Source organism: Phalacrocorax aristotelis, chromosome 20 (assembly GCF_949628215.1).
Source record: "Phalacrocorax aristotelis chromosome 20, bGulAri2.1, whole genome shotgun sequence".
NCBI lineage: Eukaryota > Metazoa > Chordata > Aves > Suliformes > Phalacrocoracidae > Phalacrocorax > Phalacrocorax aristotelis.
The window spans coordinates 5,540,855-5,558,352 of record NC_134295.1 but is presented as its reverse complement, the minus strand read 5'-3'; the positions used below and the strand labels follow the sequence as shown (position 1 = coordinate 5,558,352).

The window sequence follows — 17,498 nt, the reverse complement described above, 5'->3', positions numbered from 1 at the left end:
AAGTATGGCCAACCTTGGGGAGCAAGGGGTCTCAAGACCAGAAGGGGACTGGGAACACTGCCAGTGTTAAGTTTCAGACTTGCTCCTGTTCTTTGCAGTTCCACGAAGCTTGGAAGAAACTGATTGATTGGCTGGAGGATGCAGAGAATCACCTGGACTCGGAGCTGGAGATTTCCAATGATCCTGACAAAATTAAACTCCAGCTCTCCAAGCACAAGGTAGAGCTTCACCAAAGCGACACCGGCGCTGGCCGCTGGGTGGAAGGATGCTTTGTCGTGACGGGGAGCAGGGCAGCACCTCCTCTGCCATCACGACCGGGGACAAGCACGTCACGCTTACTGCTGCCATGGAAAAATGTTCAGCTGGGGATCTTCACAAGCAGCGTGTGTCTTCAGAAAGGCATGGCCAGGCTTTCTGAAACAGTTTTGTTTTCCCTCCTGTTCCCAGGAGTTCCAGAAGACGCTTGGGGGGAAGCAGCCCGTCTACGACACCACCATCAGGACGGGCAGAGCCCTCAAAGAAAAAGCCTTGCTTCCAGATGACACTCAAAAGCTGGACAATTTACTGGGAGAAGTCCGGGATAAGTGGGACACAGTGTGCGGCAAATCTGTGGAAAGGTACATCCAGCCCCAGCGTTGTACCGACAGCGTTTGTTTGCCAAGGACTCGCCCGAGTGGAGAGCAGAGGAGGGGAGGCGATTTCATGGGGTGGCTGGAGGAGGTCGCTGGGACATGGCAAAAGGAAGTGAATTTCTTCGTGGAAGTTCACTGGGGTGTTTGTTTTTCAGGCAGCACAAGCTGGAAGAAGCCCTCTTGTTCTCCGGCCAGTTCATGGATGCGCTGCAGGCCTTGGTGGACTGGCTCTACAAGGTGGAACCCCAGTTAGCTGAAGACCAGCCTGTCCATGGTGACCTGGATCTGGTCATGAACCTGATGGATGCTCACAAGGTGAGAGCGCCTTTCCCAGCTCTTCTCTGGGACATGACTAGGGCTTGTCTTCCCTAAAAGCCAAAGAATGGAGGAGCTGGGGTTGGAGCCTTGCTGCAGAGCTGCGTGTCTTGCTGCTTTGCTTTGCTGTGGTGGACAAGGAAGGCAAAAACAGAGTGAACAAGTGGGAAGAAACTTTTATGTAGGTTGCAGGAGCTTGAATTCTGTTTTTCTGAGATGCTACCAGTCAGATCTGTTGAGAGTTTAGTTTTGAAAAGGTGGCTGAATTTATAGTTCTTTATAAACCTTGGTCTTGGCAGTTTTCTCCAGCGTGTCTTGGAGACTGGTGCTCCTGGGTTTGGATTAGGTCATACGTTGAAATCCCCAGACAGGGCTTGGGCGTCCGTTCAAGGCAGCGTTGCATTGCAGCCAGAGCTCCTGGGCGGGAGCTCGCCCGCTCCGGGTCACGACTGCTTCTGCCAGGCTGGAAAGCTGGGGCTCCTGCCCACGTACTTACACCAAAACGTGCTCGGGAGCTGCTTGCGCTCTCTAGCTCCCTGCCTGCCGCCCTCCCATCACACCAGGTTGTGGCAGATCCCTGATGCAGGTGCCAAACCCACGTTACAAGCTATTTTCAGATGTTCTCCCTCTTTTATTCCCCACATGAAACAACCTACGGGGACTTACTGGCCCTGCTCGGCTTCTGCCCTTTCTCCATCCAGGTCTTCCAGAAAGAGCTGGGGAAGCGCACGGGGACGGTCCAGGTGCTCAAGCGCTCCGGCCGTGAGCTCATCGAGAACAGCCGGGATGACACGACCTGGGTGAAGGTGCAGCTGCAGGAGCTGAGCAACCGGTGGGACACAGTGTGCAAACTGTCTGTGTCCAAACAAACCCGTCTGGAACAGGCCTTGAAGCAGGTGAGCAGAAGGCTACGGGTGGAAATGGTCCTGGAGAGCTTCGCCTGGGCTGCGGGTTTGTGCCGGGAGGTCAACGCAAACCTCGGAGAAGAGGTTTTGCCCAGTGACTGATCTCCCGGCCGAGCAGGACACCCCAGCCCTGCAGCATTTAGCAATGAGAACTGCAAAGCAGTGGGTTGGTGTCAGTTATTTACTTGTTCTTTTTCTCAAAGAAGAGCCGATAAAGGCTGATTTGAAAAGGGAGGATGAAAAGATCTCATCACTGCGCATGGCAGGAACAGAGCAGTGATCAGAGACTGTCCAGGCTGGCGTTTGCTAATGTCCAGTGCAGGACACCTAGACTGAAGCTAAATAAAGAAAAGTCAAAGGCTCTTAAGTAATTTTTATGTCAAGTAGGCAATTTACAGAATAAACTACCCAGGTGCCAAATTGGTTAGAACATAGGTAGTTGTGCTGTTTTTAAAAAATATGTAGTTCTTCAGTGCAGCTGATGCTGAGGGGAGGGAGGTGCCCGGCCACTGCGGGATCGTCCGCTGGTGCTGCACAAACCCAGGCCGACAGACATGGCTTCCCTCCCCCCCGCCTTTTTTTTTTTTTATTTGTTTTTAAAGTCCCTTTGAGCCCTTTGTCTCTCCAGCTCTCAGCAGTGAATTGAGCGGCCCGTTTCAGGAGGAGGAGGGCTGACGTCTGTGCTTTTGTCGCCACAGGCAGAGGAGTTCAGGACGGCCGTGCACATGCTGCTCGAGTGGCTCTCGGAGGCAGAGCAGTCCCTGCGCTTTCGGGGAGCGCTTCCCGACGACGCTGAGGCGTTGCAGTCCCTCATTGACACGCACAAGGTAGCGGGGAGCCCTGAAACGCAACCCGAGCAAAATTTATGGGGGAGAATATTGCAAAATAATTCATTTGGGCCTTTCAGGAGTTCATGAAGAAAGTGGAGGAGAAGAGAGTGGACGTGAACGCGGCGGTGGGCATGGGGGAGGTCATCCTGGCCGCCTGCCACCCCGACTGCATCACCACGATCAAACACTGGATCACCATCATCCGAGCCAGGTTCGAGGAGGTGAGTCCGCCAGGCTTTGCTCCAGGCTGGAGGCGAGAGGCGGTGGTGGACCCCGCCGCCAGGGACGGCCGTGCAGTGTTGGCTCCTGCCCCTGGTTTCCCATCCTGGGCTAACGGTCACCTCTGCACCTCCAACAGGTTCTCACGTGGGCGAAGCAGCACCAGCAGAGACTGGAGTCTGCGCTTTCCGAGCTGGTGGCAAATGCGGAGCTTCTGGAAGAGCTCCTGGCTTGGATCCAGTGGGCTGAGACAACCCTGATCCAGCGGGACCAGGAGCCCATGCCACAAAATATTGATCAGGTCAAAGCCCTCATCTCCGAACACCAGGTGAGCCCAGGGCCAAACACAGCAGGAATTTGGGAGAGGGGCGGCAGGGGGGTGCTTTCCTGCTCCTCCATGGAGGAGGCATTGATTTCTCTTGGAAGTCCCTATTTAAACAGGATGTGACCCACACGGAGCTGTCCCCTGGGAGCAAGGCCAGCCCAGGGGACGAACTCCAGCTTTGCAGATCCAAGCCAGCGCTGTGCAGTAGCTTGACCACAAGCCCCCATCGCCGGTGCTTAATGCTCGCGTCTCCTCTATGGGCTTGGCATGTCCCAGCCAGGATCTGAAGCAACAGGAGACTGAAAACATCTTGAAACTGCAATGGTTTTCTTGTCCCTTCTCTATTTTGACAGTCCTTTATGGAGGAGATGACACGGAAACAGCCAGACGTGGACCGGGTCACGAAGACGTACAAGAGGAAGGCTACAGAGCCCCCCCACGGGCCTTTCATCGAGAAGTCCCGCAGCAACAGTACGTCTCTGCTCGATACGCAGCCTTTGAAATGTGCTACGATGGGAGGAAATGAAACGCATAGGAAACTAATTAACTCTGATTATCAATTAACAAGGCATCCTGCACTGACAGCCGCCAGGAAGGCAGTTGAAACTTGTCAGGAGGGGAAAATCCAGGTGGCATTTGCCAGAATGCCCGTGCTGGGGTGTGCTGCGCCTGGGGAAGCTCGGGCTGTCGCTGCTCTTCTCTTCCTCTCTGCAGTTGCTTTGTGATGAGGTTTTGGGGTCTTCTTATATATTGTTTCTTGAAGTCAGGGTCTGTTGTGAATTCCCAAGTGCAAGGGGAGTGCTGGAGGGGTTGGGTGTAGAGCCGTCCGTCACCCCCTCCTCCTACCCGGGGACGCTGCGACCCTTCAGAGAGCAGGCAGCGACGCCGTGGGAGGTTTTCTTTTTGAAGAATAAAATGTATTTCATTGCTGCTCTTTCCTGAACCACTCAGGCTTGCTGAGAACCCATCAACACCACCTCAAACAATTCCTTTTCTCCCTTTTTCCAGGAAAATCCTTGAGTCAGGCCGCTCCCCCCAGCATGCCCATTATCTCCCAGTCGGAAACGAAGAACCCCCGGATAAACCAGCTCTCGGCCCGCTGGCAGCAGGTCTGGCTGCTGGCGCTGGAGCGGCAGCGGAAGCTCAATGATGCCCTGGACAGACTGGAGGAGGTAACGGCCACCGGCTGCTCTGGGCAGGGGGGGAGCGGTGCTGGGGGTTGCTCGCCGGGGAGGTGCGAGAAGCATTTTAACGTCGTGCTGCCTCTTGGATTGCCCAGCCCTTGCAGGCGGTTCCTGCTGCCTTTCTGAAAATGCTAAAAGAAAAAAGAAAAAAATAACTCCTCAAATATTAAGGCTGAAAACTGCCTTCTGTACCTAACTGCCCCCATTAACGAACTGCTTTGTGCCCCTGCAGTCAGTATCTGTAGAGGTAATGACAGCCAGGCCTGCTTTACTCCTAGTAATTAGTTTAACGATTACTGTCTCTATCTTATCCAAACATCTAATGTAATTTTTGTTTTTATTTATGCTTAACAAAGCAGCTATGCCCAGAAGTGAGTGTTTTTGTTTTTTGTTGCTTTTGCTGTAGGTCAGTTCAGTTTATGCGTATTAATGTTTTTTCTTTGTTGCTTTTAACTCCAAGAATGTTTAGAGAAAAAAAAAAAATTGCTAGAAATGGTTGCATTACCTTGCTGTGAGCTGCTTTAGCTGTTGGGGTCATGGGAGTCCTTCGAGGGGGGATAAAAAGGGCGTTAGTTTAAATTGGAGGGTGAGTGGCTCGTCAGAGGCTGGCGGCAGAGCCGCGGGGCCAGGGTTTGCAGAGCTGAGGTGTGCCCCAGCCGCTGTCTTACCTGGAAGACGAGCAAGAAATCCCTTCGTGGCTGCTGAGAGGGAGAGGGGAGACTTGCCCAAAATGGTGCCAGCAATGGGTGTTTGTCCCGGGCAGAGCCTGGCGAGTCGTTAGGCGAAATCTGGGTGAGGAAGCATCCCCAAATGCCCGAGCAGAGATGGGGGGCGTGTGTGTCTGTGTGCAAGTAGCTGATACCTCTGCATATGTGTACGTATACCACCGTGGGGGGTGCTGCGTCCCGTGTCGATGGTTCCGTGATGCACGGTCCATGTGGTGGCTGTCGGCTACACTGTGTGTCCTTCTGTTCTGGAAAGTGGATTTGAGCGGCCCCCTCGTTAATGGGGATCATCTGGATAAACCCAGATAAACCTTCCCGGGAGGGCAGGCAGTGAGCGTTAGCATCGGGAGCTCGGGCACGGGCTCACCTGAAGGCTGCTGGTTTAGGGTGCTGTAGAGCCAGGGGTGCTGCTCTTCGGGGGTTTCCCCGCTCTGACTCTCGCGGGTTTCCTTCCAGTTGAAGGAGTTTGCAAACTTCGACTTCGATGTCTGGCGAAAGAAGTATATGCGCTGGATGAACCACAAGAAATCCCGCGTCATGGACTTCTTCCGGCGCATCGACAAAGACCAAGATGGGAAGATCACCCGGCAGGAGTTTATCGATGGCATCCTGGCCTCTAGTAAGTCCCTGCCTGCCTGAAACAAGCTCGGAAAATAGCCACCTCGGTGTGACAAGGTTGACCCTGCTCGAGGACAAAGATGCAGACCGTGCTCCGACAAGCCACCCGGAGTGAGGTCCCTGCATCGGCTGCTCATTTCTCTCTCCTTCCAGAATTCCCAACCACGAAGCTGGAGATGACGGCGGTGGCCGACATCTTTGACCGTGACGGTGACGGCTACATCGATTACTACGAGTTTGTGGCCGCTCTCCACCCCAACAAGGATGCCTACCGCCCCACCACTGACGCCGACAAGATCGAAGATGAGGTAGACCACCGAAAGAGATGGGCGCTCAGGGGTGTGGGCTGGTTCGGGCTGCAGGTTGGCAGCGGGGGAAGACAAAAAGGAGGAGAAAAAAAAGGATTGTGGTGGTGCTGAGCCAAAATAATTGGCTGGTACTGCCAGTAGCTGCCTTGCTTTTGGAGGAAAAGCTGCTTAGGGCTGTGTGTTATCCAAGCGGTGCCTTGGACTGGGGGAGACTCCCGAAATCCTGGTCCCTTACCTCTCTTGTTGGTGGTGGCAGGTCACCAGGCAAGTGGCCCAGTGCAAGTGTGCCAAGAGATTTCAAGTGGAGCAGATCGGCGAGAACAAATACCGGGTAAGGCAGAGGGGGCCGAATGCTGCCCCAGCAGCACAAATCCTGCTCCCCGTCCCCACCGGGGGTGGGATCACTGGTGGGGTGCCCAGCCTGGTGCAGGGGGACCCCCCCTGGGCTCCCTGGGGCGAGACAGAAACCTCATCCTCCGGCACGCCGGCTCCCGGCGGAGGTGGCTGAGCCGTGTTTGCCCAGCACCATCCTCAGCCCCAGGGCGTTCCCCGAATCGGGAGAGCATAAAAGTGGCCCTGTTCTGGGGCAGCCGTCCCGCCGGCCCCGTGAAACGCTGCATTCACTCCACCGGCAGCCGCCCTTGAAGTTTTCCTCATGGATGAGTGTACCTTACGCCTGTGTTTTTCTTAGCTCGCTCCCGAAGAAGGAGAATAATTTCCTTAAAGAATCTCTTTGTAACGGGCTGGCTGTTTATGTTTCAAATCGTTCACCGGGGTGAGCTGGTGAAGCGAGCTGGCAGCAGAGCTGCCCGCTTTCCTGCCCGCTGTTTTCAGGGCTGATGCTCCGTCCGGGAGGAGCCGAGCCGCAGCGCTCGCTCCCTCCGGCTGCACCGGCCCCAGGTTCCCCGAGCTTCTACCCTACACCCAAATAGTGTAAACCCCACAGATTTCTAACTACCTGCAGTTAACAGTTTTCATTATTATTACGCTGTTAATCCCATAAATGTTTTTCTTGTTTTTCTTTCCCCTCCTCTTCCTCTCAACTTTCCTTCCCCCCACCCCATCCCCTCTCCCTCCACAACTCCTCCCCCTCCGTAGTTCTTCCTCGGCAATCAGGTACAGTTTGCCTTGCGATGCTGTCTCTCACCTCTTTTTTTTGTTGTTGTTGTTGTTTTTTGTTGTTGTTTGTTTTTTTTTTTAAACAAACGTAGCTTTGTGTGTCCGTGATGCTGCTCTGTCCTTTGCTGTGGGAGGATGCGATCTGTGAGCGCTGCTCAGCAGAGCCTGGTACAGAGGAGTGCCCGAGCTGGGAGGGCCACCCAAAAAAGAGACTGCATTGGGCAGAAAAAAGGGAAAAAATTCATTGGAAAAAGCGGGATTTGACAAAAATTGAGAGTTTTTTGTCTCCATGGCTCCTTTCTCGGATACGCTGGGGATTGTTGATGGTAACCAGTGGCAAATTAGAGCACCCTGCGGTGGGGAGCACTGAGATACTGATGGGCTCGTGCCCGGGACTGCCCTCCTTCAGGGAACGGCCAGCCCGGATAAATCACGGGGGTACAATTACCTGCACGAGGGCTGTACCAGGCGCTGGTGGGTTTGGATCGCAGTCACTGCGGAATGAGAATGCCGAGTCCACCCCTTTAATCCTGTAGGTAACAATAACTAAACCCTCATCCCATCACTGAGTAACTCCTAACTGGAGCAAGGCTCACAAAACCTGCATGTGTCCCCGTTACTGTCGTGACCGGAGATGAGCGGTGCAGCGTGCGTGAGTGCCGGCTGGTTCAGGGGGCAGAGCTCTTTGCTTTTGGGTTTTTTTAATGGGACTGGAGCATCACGTCTCGTTACGATGTGCCCACTGCCCCCGCTTGAACAGAAAAGCATATTTTTCACATGAAATGATGGAGCCCTACCAAAAACGCGCTCAAAAGGAAACAAACCTGGAGGCTGGAAGTAACGGATTCAAGAGAGCTCTGGCTTTAATTTAGGCAGCGGTTACAGAAACATTTTCAACGGCAACTGAGAAGTAATGTAAATGTGGCAGTGGAAATGAGAATTAACATGTCCCTGGTTTTCCCTGATGCGGAACTAGCTCTTGAAGGACACCTTATGTAGAGCCCGGGGAGAGGGAAGGCAGCTCCCCTGCCCTCCTCCCTGCCCGCAGACACCGTGGCCGTGCCGAGCGTGGCTACAGCAGCTCTTTCACCCTGGCGCTGGGGCAAGTGCGTTTGGTAGGACCCCCAAGCAGGGAGACCCGCCAGGGACCCACATCCCCGCGGGAAGGACGGTCGGAGATGCTGTTACCTCCTGCCCCTCTGCCTGCCATGACCCCTCTCGGTGTGGCTTTGCACTCTGTTTTCATTTAATCTTTTGATTGTTCCGTTCTTTTTCCACTCAGGAAAAACGTTGCAGCTTATTTTTTACTATTTTTTTTTAATTGTTCTGAAGATGGTCTTGCTTTCAAAGGCTGGTTCCCCTATCTTCTCTCACAGCAGGTGCTCTGTAGACCTGGATGTAGAGACCTGGATGCAGAGCTGCTACATTCGAGCAAGGCTCCCGATGTCCCGCACCAGCTCTGCCGCCTGCCCCATGCAGAGGGCAACCAGGAGCCTGGGCTTGGCTGTCTGGGAGACTTAGGGGTCTTTGAAAAACAAACACATGCTTCTGATTCAGGGTGCACTTGTTTGAAATTGCAGGTGTTTAAAATCACTAATGAACATTGCAATCACTAATCAACATTGCTGCGGGATTCCTGCCTGGATTCCCATCACTCTGCACTCGCCAAAACATCCTCACTGGCGCGATCTCTGCGGCGGGGGCTTTCTGGCCTGTGGGGTCAAGTCTGAGGCTTGGTGAAATCCCTGGACTTCAGACTTGATGATAAGAGGTTTCTCGCTCAGTGGTGACGTAGCACTGCTTGCCTCGCTGATTCACCAGCACTCGGTGATCTGAATCAGCCGGCTCTTTTCCACGTGGGCTGCACCAGGAGGACCATTGCATCGCCAAACTCTGTCTCCTGCGTAATAAAAGGAAAAACTACAATTTTGGCTGAGAAAACCCATCCAAAGACCAAATTCCAAATTCTCATTTGCTGCTCTAAAAAATGCTCTCTTTCCAACTTTAAAATGAAAGGATTTGGGTTGTTTCATCACTTTCAAACCACACAGTAGGAAAAACTCCTGAAGCTGTCTGGAGACACCTTAAAAGTGTTCAACAGATCAGTAAAAGCACTTGGTGCAGCCTCCTGCGGGAAGGAGCCGAGTGTCCCTGGTCGTGTCCCCCTTGACTGAGTTGTTTCTTGGCTCCGCAGTTCGGCGATTCCCAGCAGCTGCGGCTGGTCCGTATCCTGCGGAGCACGGTCATGGTTCGTGTCGGAGGAGGGTGGATGGCCCTGGATGAGTTTTTAGTGAAGAATGATCCTTGCAGAGGTAAGGCAATTCCTGGGTTTTATACAACTGGGGTCTTCTCGCTCCGTGAGGGGAGTTTGAGAACTTGTCTGCTGTGACTGTGAGTGGCCAGATGTAGCAGAGGAGCGGGTCTGGGTTATCCAAATAATGGGCGGGGGCTGGAGAAAACAGATCCAAAGCAAACCGTAGAACTTAAAATCACGAGATTTGAGGATACTGCAGCAAATCTCGCAGCATTTAGCCACGTGCCTTGGGAGGAGGAGAGGGAAAGGTTGTGTTTCTTGTTTTTACGACCCCAGCGAGCAGAGCTGCGTTGCCGTGCTGGGGGTCTCGGCTTCCCTTTGGAGCGGTCGGTGCGTACGTGTGGCTCTGTGGATAAGGGAGTAAGCTTATTGCATGTGACCTGGAAGAATTCAAAAGGTTCAAAGCCAGGAGATGGAAAATCCTGGTCTGAGACACTCTGGGGAGAAGATGCTCCAGCCCAGGATCCGTGAACCCATGGTGCTGCCGCACCGGGCTGTGGCCACGGGGGGCCAACGGTCCAGCCCTGTCCTAGTGAACGAGGAGACGTTTCTCCTGGGACTTTGCACTAGTTGATTTCTCTCTGATGCACTTCTAATACAAATTTTCTCAGTTCATTTGTTGTCTTTAGAGCAGCGGCATAAGGAACTGATTTAGAAACCCTGAGCTGTGCAGGACCGTGCAACCTCAATACCTGCTTGCAGCGAGAGCCGCTGACGGTGCTGGGTCTTCTTCTAGTGCCATAAAATTACCTTTCTTCCCCCAGCTCCACCCATAAGGTGGAGCTTTTCCTCCTTTTTCCTGGATTGCCACGTGCCAGATTTGAGTGGTAAAAGAGCTGCATTTAGAAGTGGTTGTCCATGGGGCTGTTCAGGGCTGGGTTGGATTTCTCTGGTGGATTTTGAGCACTGTGTCATGCTGTGTGTAGATAAGCATCACCTTGCACAAGAGTGTTCCGTGGAGTGACCAGCCTGGCAGTGAAACAAAAAAAGATGTTTCAGATCAACATTAATACAGGAGAATTCAAGTGCAAGAAGCTGCTAGACGAACTGAGCTTAAGGAAAACACAGCAGCACGTTAGAAGGGAAGAACCACCTAGATCTTGGGGTTTTAGGGCTGAGCAGTGTTTGCTGGAACTGGTTTGGTGGTGCACATTTGCAAGGGACGGTTGGGATGACACAGACCAGGGTTGCATACTGTGGGCATGGAGAACCAGGATCGTCTGCTTTCCAACACCTTCAGTCTTGAGATTTTACTGTTGTGAGAGCTTTTGGGATGGAAGTGATACCCTGCTGCGGCCGGCCAAGAGCCGTGACCAGGGGACAGAGAAGGAATAGCAAGAGAAATGGCCAGGAATGAAGTGCATCAAGGTGCAAGAAAGCAGGAATCTGACCTGTTTTCCCATCAGAAATGCCAATCTCTGCTTCCCGCAGCTGGGAGCCCTCGCAGGAGCATCCCCTAGTGCAGCTCGCGGGGGGGACGGTGGGAGAGCAGCTCTGCTCTGGCGAAGAGGAGAGCAGGCACCTGGGAGAGGGGACCAGAACCCCTCCTTTCCGCCCCATTGCTCCAGCAGGGAAGGAGCGTTTGATATACAGCCCACTGCATATTTTGGAGAGCTTAGGTCTGTCCTCCATATGTCCCTGTCTCACTGGGGTCTCCGAGATGTTAATTGCTTTGGGTATGTCTTCTTCGAGCCACTGCCTAACCATTTCTTGCTCCTGCTGTCTGACGGCTGTTGCTGAAAGCAGCGTGATTTACAGTGCGTACCGCTTGCTTTGGGGAGCCTTCAGGGCTTTCCTGCTCCTCTGGAATCTGGAGGAACCTCCTCCTCCCCCGTTCATGCTTTGCAGCAGCTGTTTTCCAGCGCTGACATCGCGGTTATTTCCATCCCTTGGTTATCTCAGCATGGTGCTTCCCTTCCGCAATTGCTTCCTTGGCTTTCTGGGCCGTAATGAATTGACTCTAAAATCGCTCTTGTGTCCCGTAGGGCTCGGCGCACGCCCTTGCTCTCTGTTTGGATGCCACGAGTATGAAACACATTGGCACACATCAGCTGGCCCAGAAGCTGAAGGCCGCAGACCTTCTCCCTGCTTGGTTACCCCTTGCTTGTCGAAGGGACACCCTTCAGCTCTTTGGGGTGTTTGGATGAAAATTCTAATGGCTTTTAATGGGCGGTCACTTGTCTCTATTCTCTCCCCAAAAGCTGGTGAAGAGCTGCCCAGAGCTCTGAGAGAGGAGGATCACAACCCTTCAAAGCTGCTGTTACTATTTTTAAGCTGTGTTAAAGGTGCCATTGGCCGCTGTTGTAACATGGTGTGTTCAAGGCCATCGGGATTGTTTTCCCCAAGACACTAAGGAGTAATGGGGCATCCAGTTTGACTTCGTGAGCCTCGGGCAGCTTTTAATCGGACGGCTTCTCAAAGAGCTGATCCGTGGCAGGAGAGGGTTAGGGCAGAGCCAGAGCGCCAGGACGGTCTCGCTGCCGTCCACTTGCCCTCGGAGATGGGCTCTGGAAGAGAGCGCAAGGACGCGTGCTCCGACCCCGGAGCCTCCCGAGCCCAGAAATCATGTCGGGTTCACGCGCACCTCAGGTCTCCTCTCCTTTGTCCCCTTCCAGCACGAGGACGGACCAACCTTGAACTCCGAGAGAAATTCATCTTGCCGGAGGGAGCCTCCCAGGGAATGACACCATTCCGATCGCGAGGCCGAAGATCAAAACCGTCCTCCCGCGCAGCCTCCCCGACGCGATCCAGTTCCAGTGCCAGCCAGAGCAACCACAGCTGTGCCTCCATGCCATCCTCCCCCGCAACTCCAGCCAGCGGAGCCAAGGTGGGGTTCGCGCGTGAAACCTTCCTCTTTCTTCTCCTTTAGAAACTGGTGGCCTCCAAACCTGACCTGGTGAGGTGAGGAGCTGCAGGGGGTGTGAGGAGGAGGAGGAGGAAGGTTGGGGATCAGGGGCTTGACGGTTACTCTGGTCTCTGGAGGACGTTCGTGGTGTCTGCAGGAAGAACCCCGCGGTCCTCGCGGGATGGGTGGGGCGGGACGGTGCAGGAGAGGTTTTCAGCCCAAGCTGGGCGCTCACGGCTCCACAGAAGGGTCCCTGGCTCTCGCCGTGCAGCCGAAGGCTCCTGGTCCCCGAGGCAGGGCTGTGCGGCAGCAGTGGTGGCCGGCTGGCGCACAGGAAGAAGCCATCACCATCATCTCTCCTTTCCCACCACATTGTCTGCCCATGCATGTTTAATTTCATCATCTGTTTGGGTTTTTTCCCTTTATTTTAATTTATATGTTTCCCGTTCGGTTCTTGTTTCATTTTAGTGCCGTTTCCCCCATTCCAGATACTTTCCCGTTTCTTTTTTTTTTTTCTCCACTCATTTCCACCTCTCCTCCCCCTCCTTGGATTTTCCATTTCACAGACTCCACATCACTTCTCTCGATGTTATGACAAACCCTGGTTGATAAACAGTAAAGCGGGCACCCCCCTGAGGGGATTCGATTATTCCGACTTCCAGCTCTTGAGCGCCGAGGTAGAGTATGGTCTCACAGCCCCAAGGACCCGCTGACAGGCTGGAGTGCCGCTGGCACGGAGAAGTCCTGCTCCCTTGCCTGTTTTAACGCTTTCCTCGTGGTAGAGCAGCTCTTGTTAGCACCGCTAACGCTCTGACTGTTAGCGTTTTTCATGGGTTTCTAACTCGGATTAAATAAAACGTCGACTCTAGAGTAAAGCGCAACTGCTTGTGATTCACATTTACCTGCTTTCAAACCAAGAGTGTGACATTTCTCCTCTTGTGCTTTTAAAAAAAAAAAATAAAAAAAGAAACTTTCCAAGCTTTAATAGCTTGTAAGCGTTGAAAAGCAGCCGTGTTTGGCTTGAAATTGAAATCCAGCAGCCGAGTTGAGACTTGAAAATCAGCTACAGTGCATGCACAGTAACCACATCGCCTTCATTTTTATGAAGCACTTGTATTTATCACCGTGTTGAAGCACGTGCGGTGTGGCCGCCACTGTCACTGGCTTGATGCTCCCAGGAGGATGAGTTTGGGCTGAGGCTTTGATCTCCCTAAAGTTTCAGCCTCCTCGTGGACTTTCCTGACCTTGTGAATCAGTGATGAAAAAACACCTGGCAGATCTCGGTGATTCACTGCGTGGTGGTGTGCGCTGGCAAGATAACTGCGTCTTGCTCTGCGATGCTTTCACGCAGAAAAGGAATTACTTTTAAATCATCAGAAGGTCAGGAGCGCTTCCCCAGGTGCCCTAAATTGCCTGCTTGCTGCTGTTAACTTGTTCATAAAATAGGATCAAGAACGAGAATCGAAATCTCTGGTGATGAAAATGGTACCTTCGCAGTCACGTGTGGATGGATTTTAATTCCCCCAGTGCCCAGAGGGGAGCAGGCTGCTCAGCCGCCCCTCTCCCACCGCCCTCTCCCCCGCTGCAGCTCCAGTTTCATGACACCTCAAGATTTCTGAGTTTCCCAAAAAAACCCACAAAGTAGCAGGAGGTGGAAGGAAACCTCTCCAGCTGTTGCTTTAAAGCTCCTTGGGAATTGCTCTCCGGTAATAATGTACATCCATCCAGGGATGCAGCTGGGCTGGACCCGTCCCTGCAGCGCAGCGGTGCCTCCCCAAACCCCGGGGGGGCACCGCGGGACGTCGCTTTCCTGCGGCGCTGCCCCAAACCCCGAGCTTTGGTTGGTGTGTAGAAACTGGAGCTGCCCTTTCCAGCTGGATCCGGGTGCCCTCGCCCCGCCGGCGCCCTGCCCTGCCCGGCGCCTTCCCCTTCGCCCCCTCGCTTTCTTCCGCAGCGGCGGGAGCAGAGCTGCCTGTTGTGCTGCTTTTCCACCCCCTGTCTGCATTTGCAACATCTTAAAGGTCAGGGAAAGCACCGTTTCAGGATGCGACCGAAGCTGATTTGCTGCGGTTTATGTCGCTGGTGCCTCGCTCTTCAAATCTGTCTGCCCTTGGGTGGTGGGTGCACGGACCTGCCCGGGGCACCGGCACCGGGGCGACGTCCCTCCACCTCGCAGAATCACGCTGCTCTGATGCCTCCCTACACCGGGATGCCTTTCTCAAGACACTGCGTTACATTTGACCTTCCAAAGTGGCTCCGAACTGCTTAGATGCTAAAATACCTATTTTTGCAAGATTTCACTTTCTCTTTGTGGAGTTTTTGAGCCCAGATGATGCTGTCGTCCTCCGGGTGGATAGCAGCTTTGCTTTTATCCTTTTTCCAACAAATAGCTGTGCATCAGCTTGCAGCACACAAACTGCTGTTGCCCTCCAAATTTTCAGGATCCGGGCTTTTTCCTTTTTTATTAGCGGCTGCTGAAACGACAGCTTGTGTTCTCCTTGACGATTAAGATGGGTGTTTCTTAAATGTCAGAATCGTTTTGCCAAGGTGCCGATCTCGGCCGTGATCTCGGCCCGTTACAGCCCAGGTGACACCTAAAAGACGCTCTGTGTGTGCTTCCTCCCAAGGTGACCCCCTCCGCGGGCAGCAAGCTGAAGCGACCCACCTTCCACTCCAGCCGAACCTCCCTGGCTGGGGACACCAGTAACAGCTCCTCACCAGTCTCTACAGGTGCCAAAACCAGTCGGGCAGGTAAGTTTTAGGTGCAAAGACTGAAAAACTCCTGCTGCTGCTGTTCCTACTTAGTTGCTTAAATTGGCACAGAAAATACTACAGATTTTGGGAGCCCGCAGCGAGGTGGGGAGGCTGATGCCCACCGCTGTGTCCCTGCCTGCGAGAGGGGGTGCTGCAGCGGTTTTGCGGTGCGAGGGCGTGCTGCTGCTTCGCTCGAAGCTCAGGAATGAATCGGTCCTGGTGCTGAACCCCCGCCTTGTTTCAGGGGTGCTGGGCGGGTGGTTGAAAGCAGCCGCAGCGGTGCCGGGGATTTGGGTGCCGGTCGGTCCGGGGATGGGGGGGGGAAACCTCCTCCTCTTCCTCCCGCCTGCTCACGGCTCTCTCGGCTCCCCTTGCAGATCCTAAAAAAACAGCCAGTCGTCCCACCAGCCGCGCCGGGAGCCGCACGGGCAGCCGGGCCAGCAGCCGGCGGGGAAGCGACGCCTCCGATTTTGACCTGCTGGAAACACAGTCGGCGTGCTCGGACACTTCGGAGAGCAGCGTGGCCGGCGGGCAGGGCGGCTCGCGCCGGGGGATGGCCAAACCCTCCAAAATCCCAACCATGTCCAAGAAAACAACCACTGCCACCCCAAAAACTCCAGGCCCTAAAAGATAATACTGTACCCCCGCCCTCCCGAAAGAAAGAAAACCCAACCTGTGTCCAATTTTTAACCCTGCTACGTACATTGGATGTATATTTATTCTAAATGGGAGAAACTATATTGTTAAAAGTGTAAAAGAAAGTTGTGTTATGAAGCTGCCTTATTTGGGTTTTTTTTTTTTTTTTTTCCTTTTTTGTAAGTTACTATTTTCATGTGAATATTTATGTAGATAAAAATTGCCACTCGGCAACCCCTGTTCAGAGAGGGGCTTGGAAAACTGAAATATGGGAGAGAAAGAAAAAAAAAAAAAGAAAAAAAAAAAAGGAAGCAAAAAAAAAAAAAAAAAAGGCCAAGATGTGAAAGTGTAAAGAAAAACTAAAATATAAATAGGATTTCTGCGCGGTGCAGGGTGCGAACCTGCTTTATCTTTTAGGATTGTTTCCTAAATGCATCTTTATAAACTTAACTTGCTGTCTCAGCAAGGTAAATTATATTTAAAAACAAAGACCTGAATCCTACAGTGTTCAAGGAACTCTCTTTTTGTAAATCACAGATACCTCAACCAGAGAAACATGAGGTGAGGGGACTTGGGGCTTATGTTTCCATTTTTTTAAAGCTATGTGGTTTTACCTGAAGAAAGCAGGAGTTTGATTTAATAAAATTTGCACACACTACAGCAAAGGTCATGACAATTGCTGTCTTGAAAATACTGTCCCGACAACTTTGTTTTTAGAGAACAAACACGTGGTGATGGGTTTGGGGAGGGGGTTCACGCTGAAGCTGGCCGGAGGAGAGCACGCTGGTAAGATTGCAGGTCTGGATCACTCAGATGCATCCCTTAGCGGTGGTGGGTCCTACTAATCAGAGGATTCTTCTGGACTGATGGCCTAGGAGACCGACCCAAGATGTTCCCCACAGAATCGCTATTTATCTGCATCTCTTTTTCCTATTTATTATTTAACTGGTCATTCCACCTCCAACCAGGCTGAGATTGATGTGACCTCTGCTCCTAGAAGAAATCTGGACTTACACGCACAGTTGCTTGTCCTTGAAATGAGTCTCACCAGCACACTTGCTACAAGTCCTGTCTCGCTTTTGTACGCTACTTTTTCTTTGTAATAAAATCAAACTGACCAAGTGACCAGGAGACGGGCCGGGGGAGAGGGCTCTCCAGAGCTCCTGTATTTATTAAATATTGTTCCTCTCCGGCTCTGACCGTGTTGCTGTGTGATTCTCTCAATTGGTTTAAATTGAGGCAAAATTGAAGCTCTACCAATGAATTGTTTAAAAACCAGACACATTTTTGTATTAAAATTGCTTGCGGTAATAAACAATCTTGCCTCCTTTATTCCACAGTGTTAGATTTTTAAATACGAGAGCTGGAGCTGTTCATTCCATGCGGGGAGGCGACGGCTGTGCCAGCCGTGGGCTGTGTGCGTGCAGGTTTCCTTGCAGAATGGAGCCAGCCCGGAAATTCAAAGGCCCAGGTGGGTGGGTGGGTGCTGGCGAGGGCGCTCGGTGGTGTGGGTACCTGCTGGCAAGGTGGGTGCCCGCCGGTGAGGGGGCCAACCGATAAGGGTTTTTGGGGTGGGTGTTTGCCAGCAGGAGCGCCTGGTGAGGTGCGTGCACGGTGGGGTTGGGTGTTGGTGAGGTGGGTGCTCGGTGAGGTCAGTGTCCGGGGAGTGGGTGTCCATAGGGGTGGGTGGATAGGGTGAGTACCCAGTGCGGGGGGTGCGTGCTGCTGAAGTGGGTGCCTGTGAGGGTGGACGCACAGGTTGGGAGCCC

The 17,498-nt window shown here is 53.0% G+C and overlaps 1 protein-coding gene across 24 annotated transcripts in view; it reads left to right on the top strand.

Annotated features, from left to right (window-relative positions):
- MACF1 (microtubule actin crosslinking factor 1) overlaps positions 1-17,061 on the top strand; it is a 141,671-nt gene extending 124,610 nt beyond the window's left edge. For 12 of the 24 annotated variants that reach the window (XM_075115149.1, XM_075115151.1, XM_075115148.1 and 9 more), the window contains 19 exons: positions 99-218; positions 448-617; positions 788-947; positions 1,649-1,843; positions 2,551-2,679; positions 2,760-2,903; positions 3,041-3,229; positions 3,580-3,697; positions 4,235-4,398; positions 5,592-5,754; positions 5,907-6,061; positions 6,318-6,392; positions 7,160-7,177; positions 8,557-8,760; positions 9,375-9,492; positions 12,110-12,321; positions 12,906-13,016; positions 14,967-15,090; positions 15,471-17,061. In XM_075115149.1, coding sequence (XP_074971250.1) covers positions 99-218; positions 448-617; positions 788-947; positions 1,649-1,843; positions 2,551-2,679; positions 2,760-2,903; positions 3,041-3,229; positions 3,580-3,697; positions 4,235-4,398; positions 5,592-5,754; positions 5,907-6,061; positions 6,318-6,392; positions 7,160-7,177; positions 8,557-8,760; positions 9,375-9,492; positions 12,110-12,321; positions 12,906-13,016; positions 14,967-15,090; positions 15,471-15,727 — 2,826 coding nt within the window. In that variant the 3' untranslated portion in view covers positions 15,728-17,061. The remainder of the gene's footprint in view (positions 1-98; positions 219-447; positions 618-787; positions 948-1,648; positions 1,844-2,550; positions 2,680-2,759; positions 2,904-3,040; positions 3,230-3,579; positions 3,698-4,234; positions 4,399-5,591; positions 5,755-5,906; positions 6,062-6,317; positions 6,393-7,159; positions 7,178-8,556; positions 8,761-9,374; positions 9,493-12,109; positions 12,322-12,905; positions 13,017-14,966; positions 15,091-15,470) is intronic. The other 12 variants (XM_075115153.1, XM_075115152.1, XM_075115162.1 and 9 more) reach the window with 10 other exon arrangements.
- The last annotated feature ends 437 nt before the right edge of the window (positions 17,062-17,498 follow it).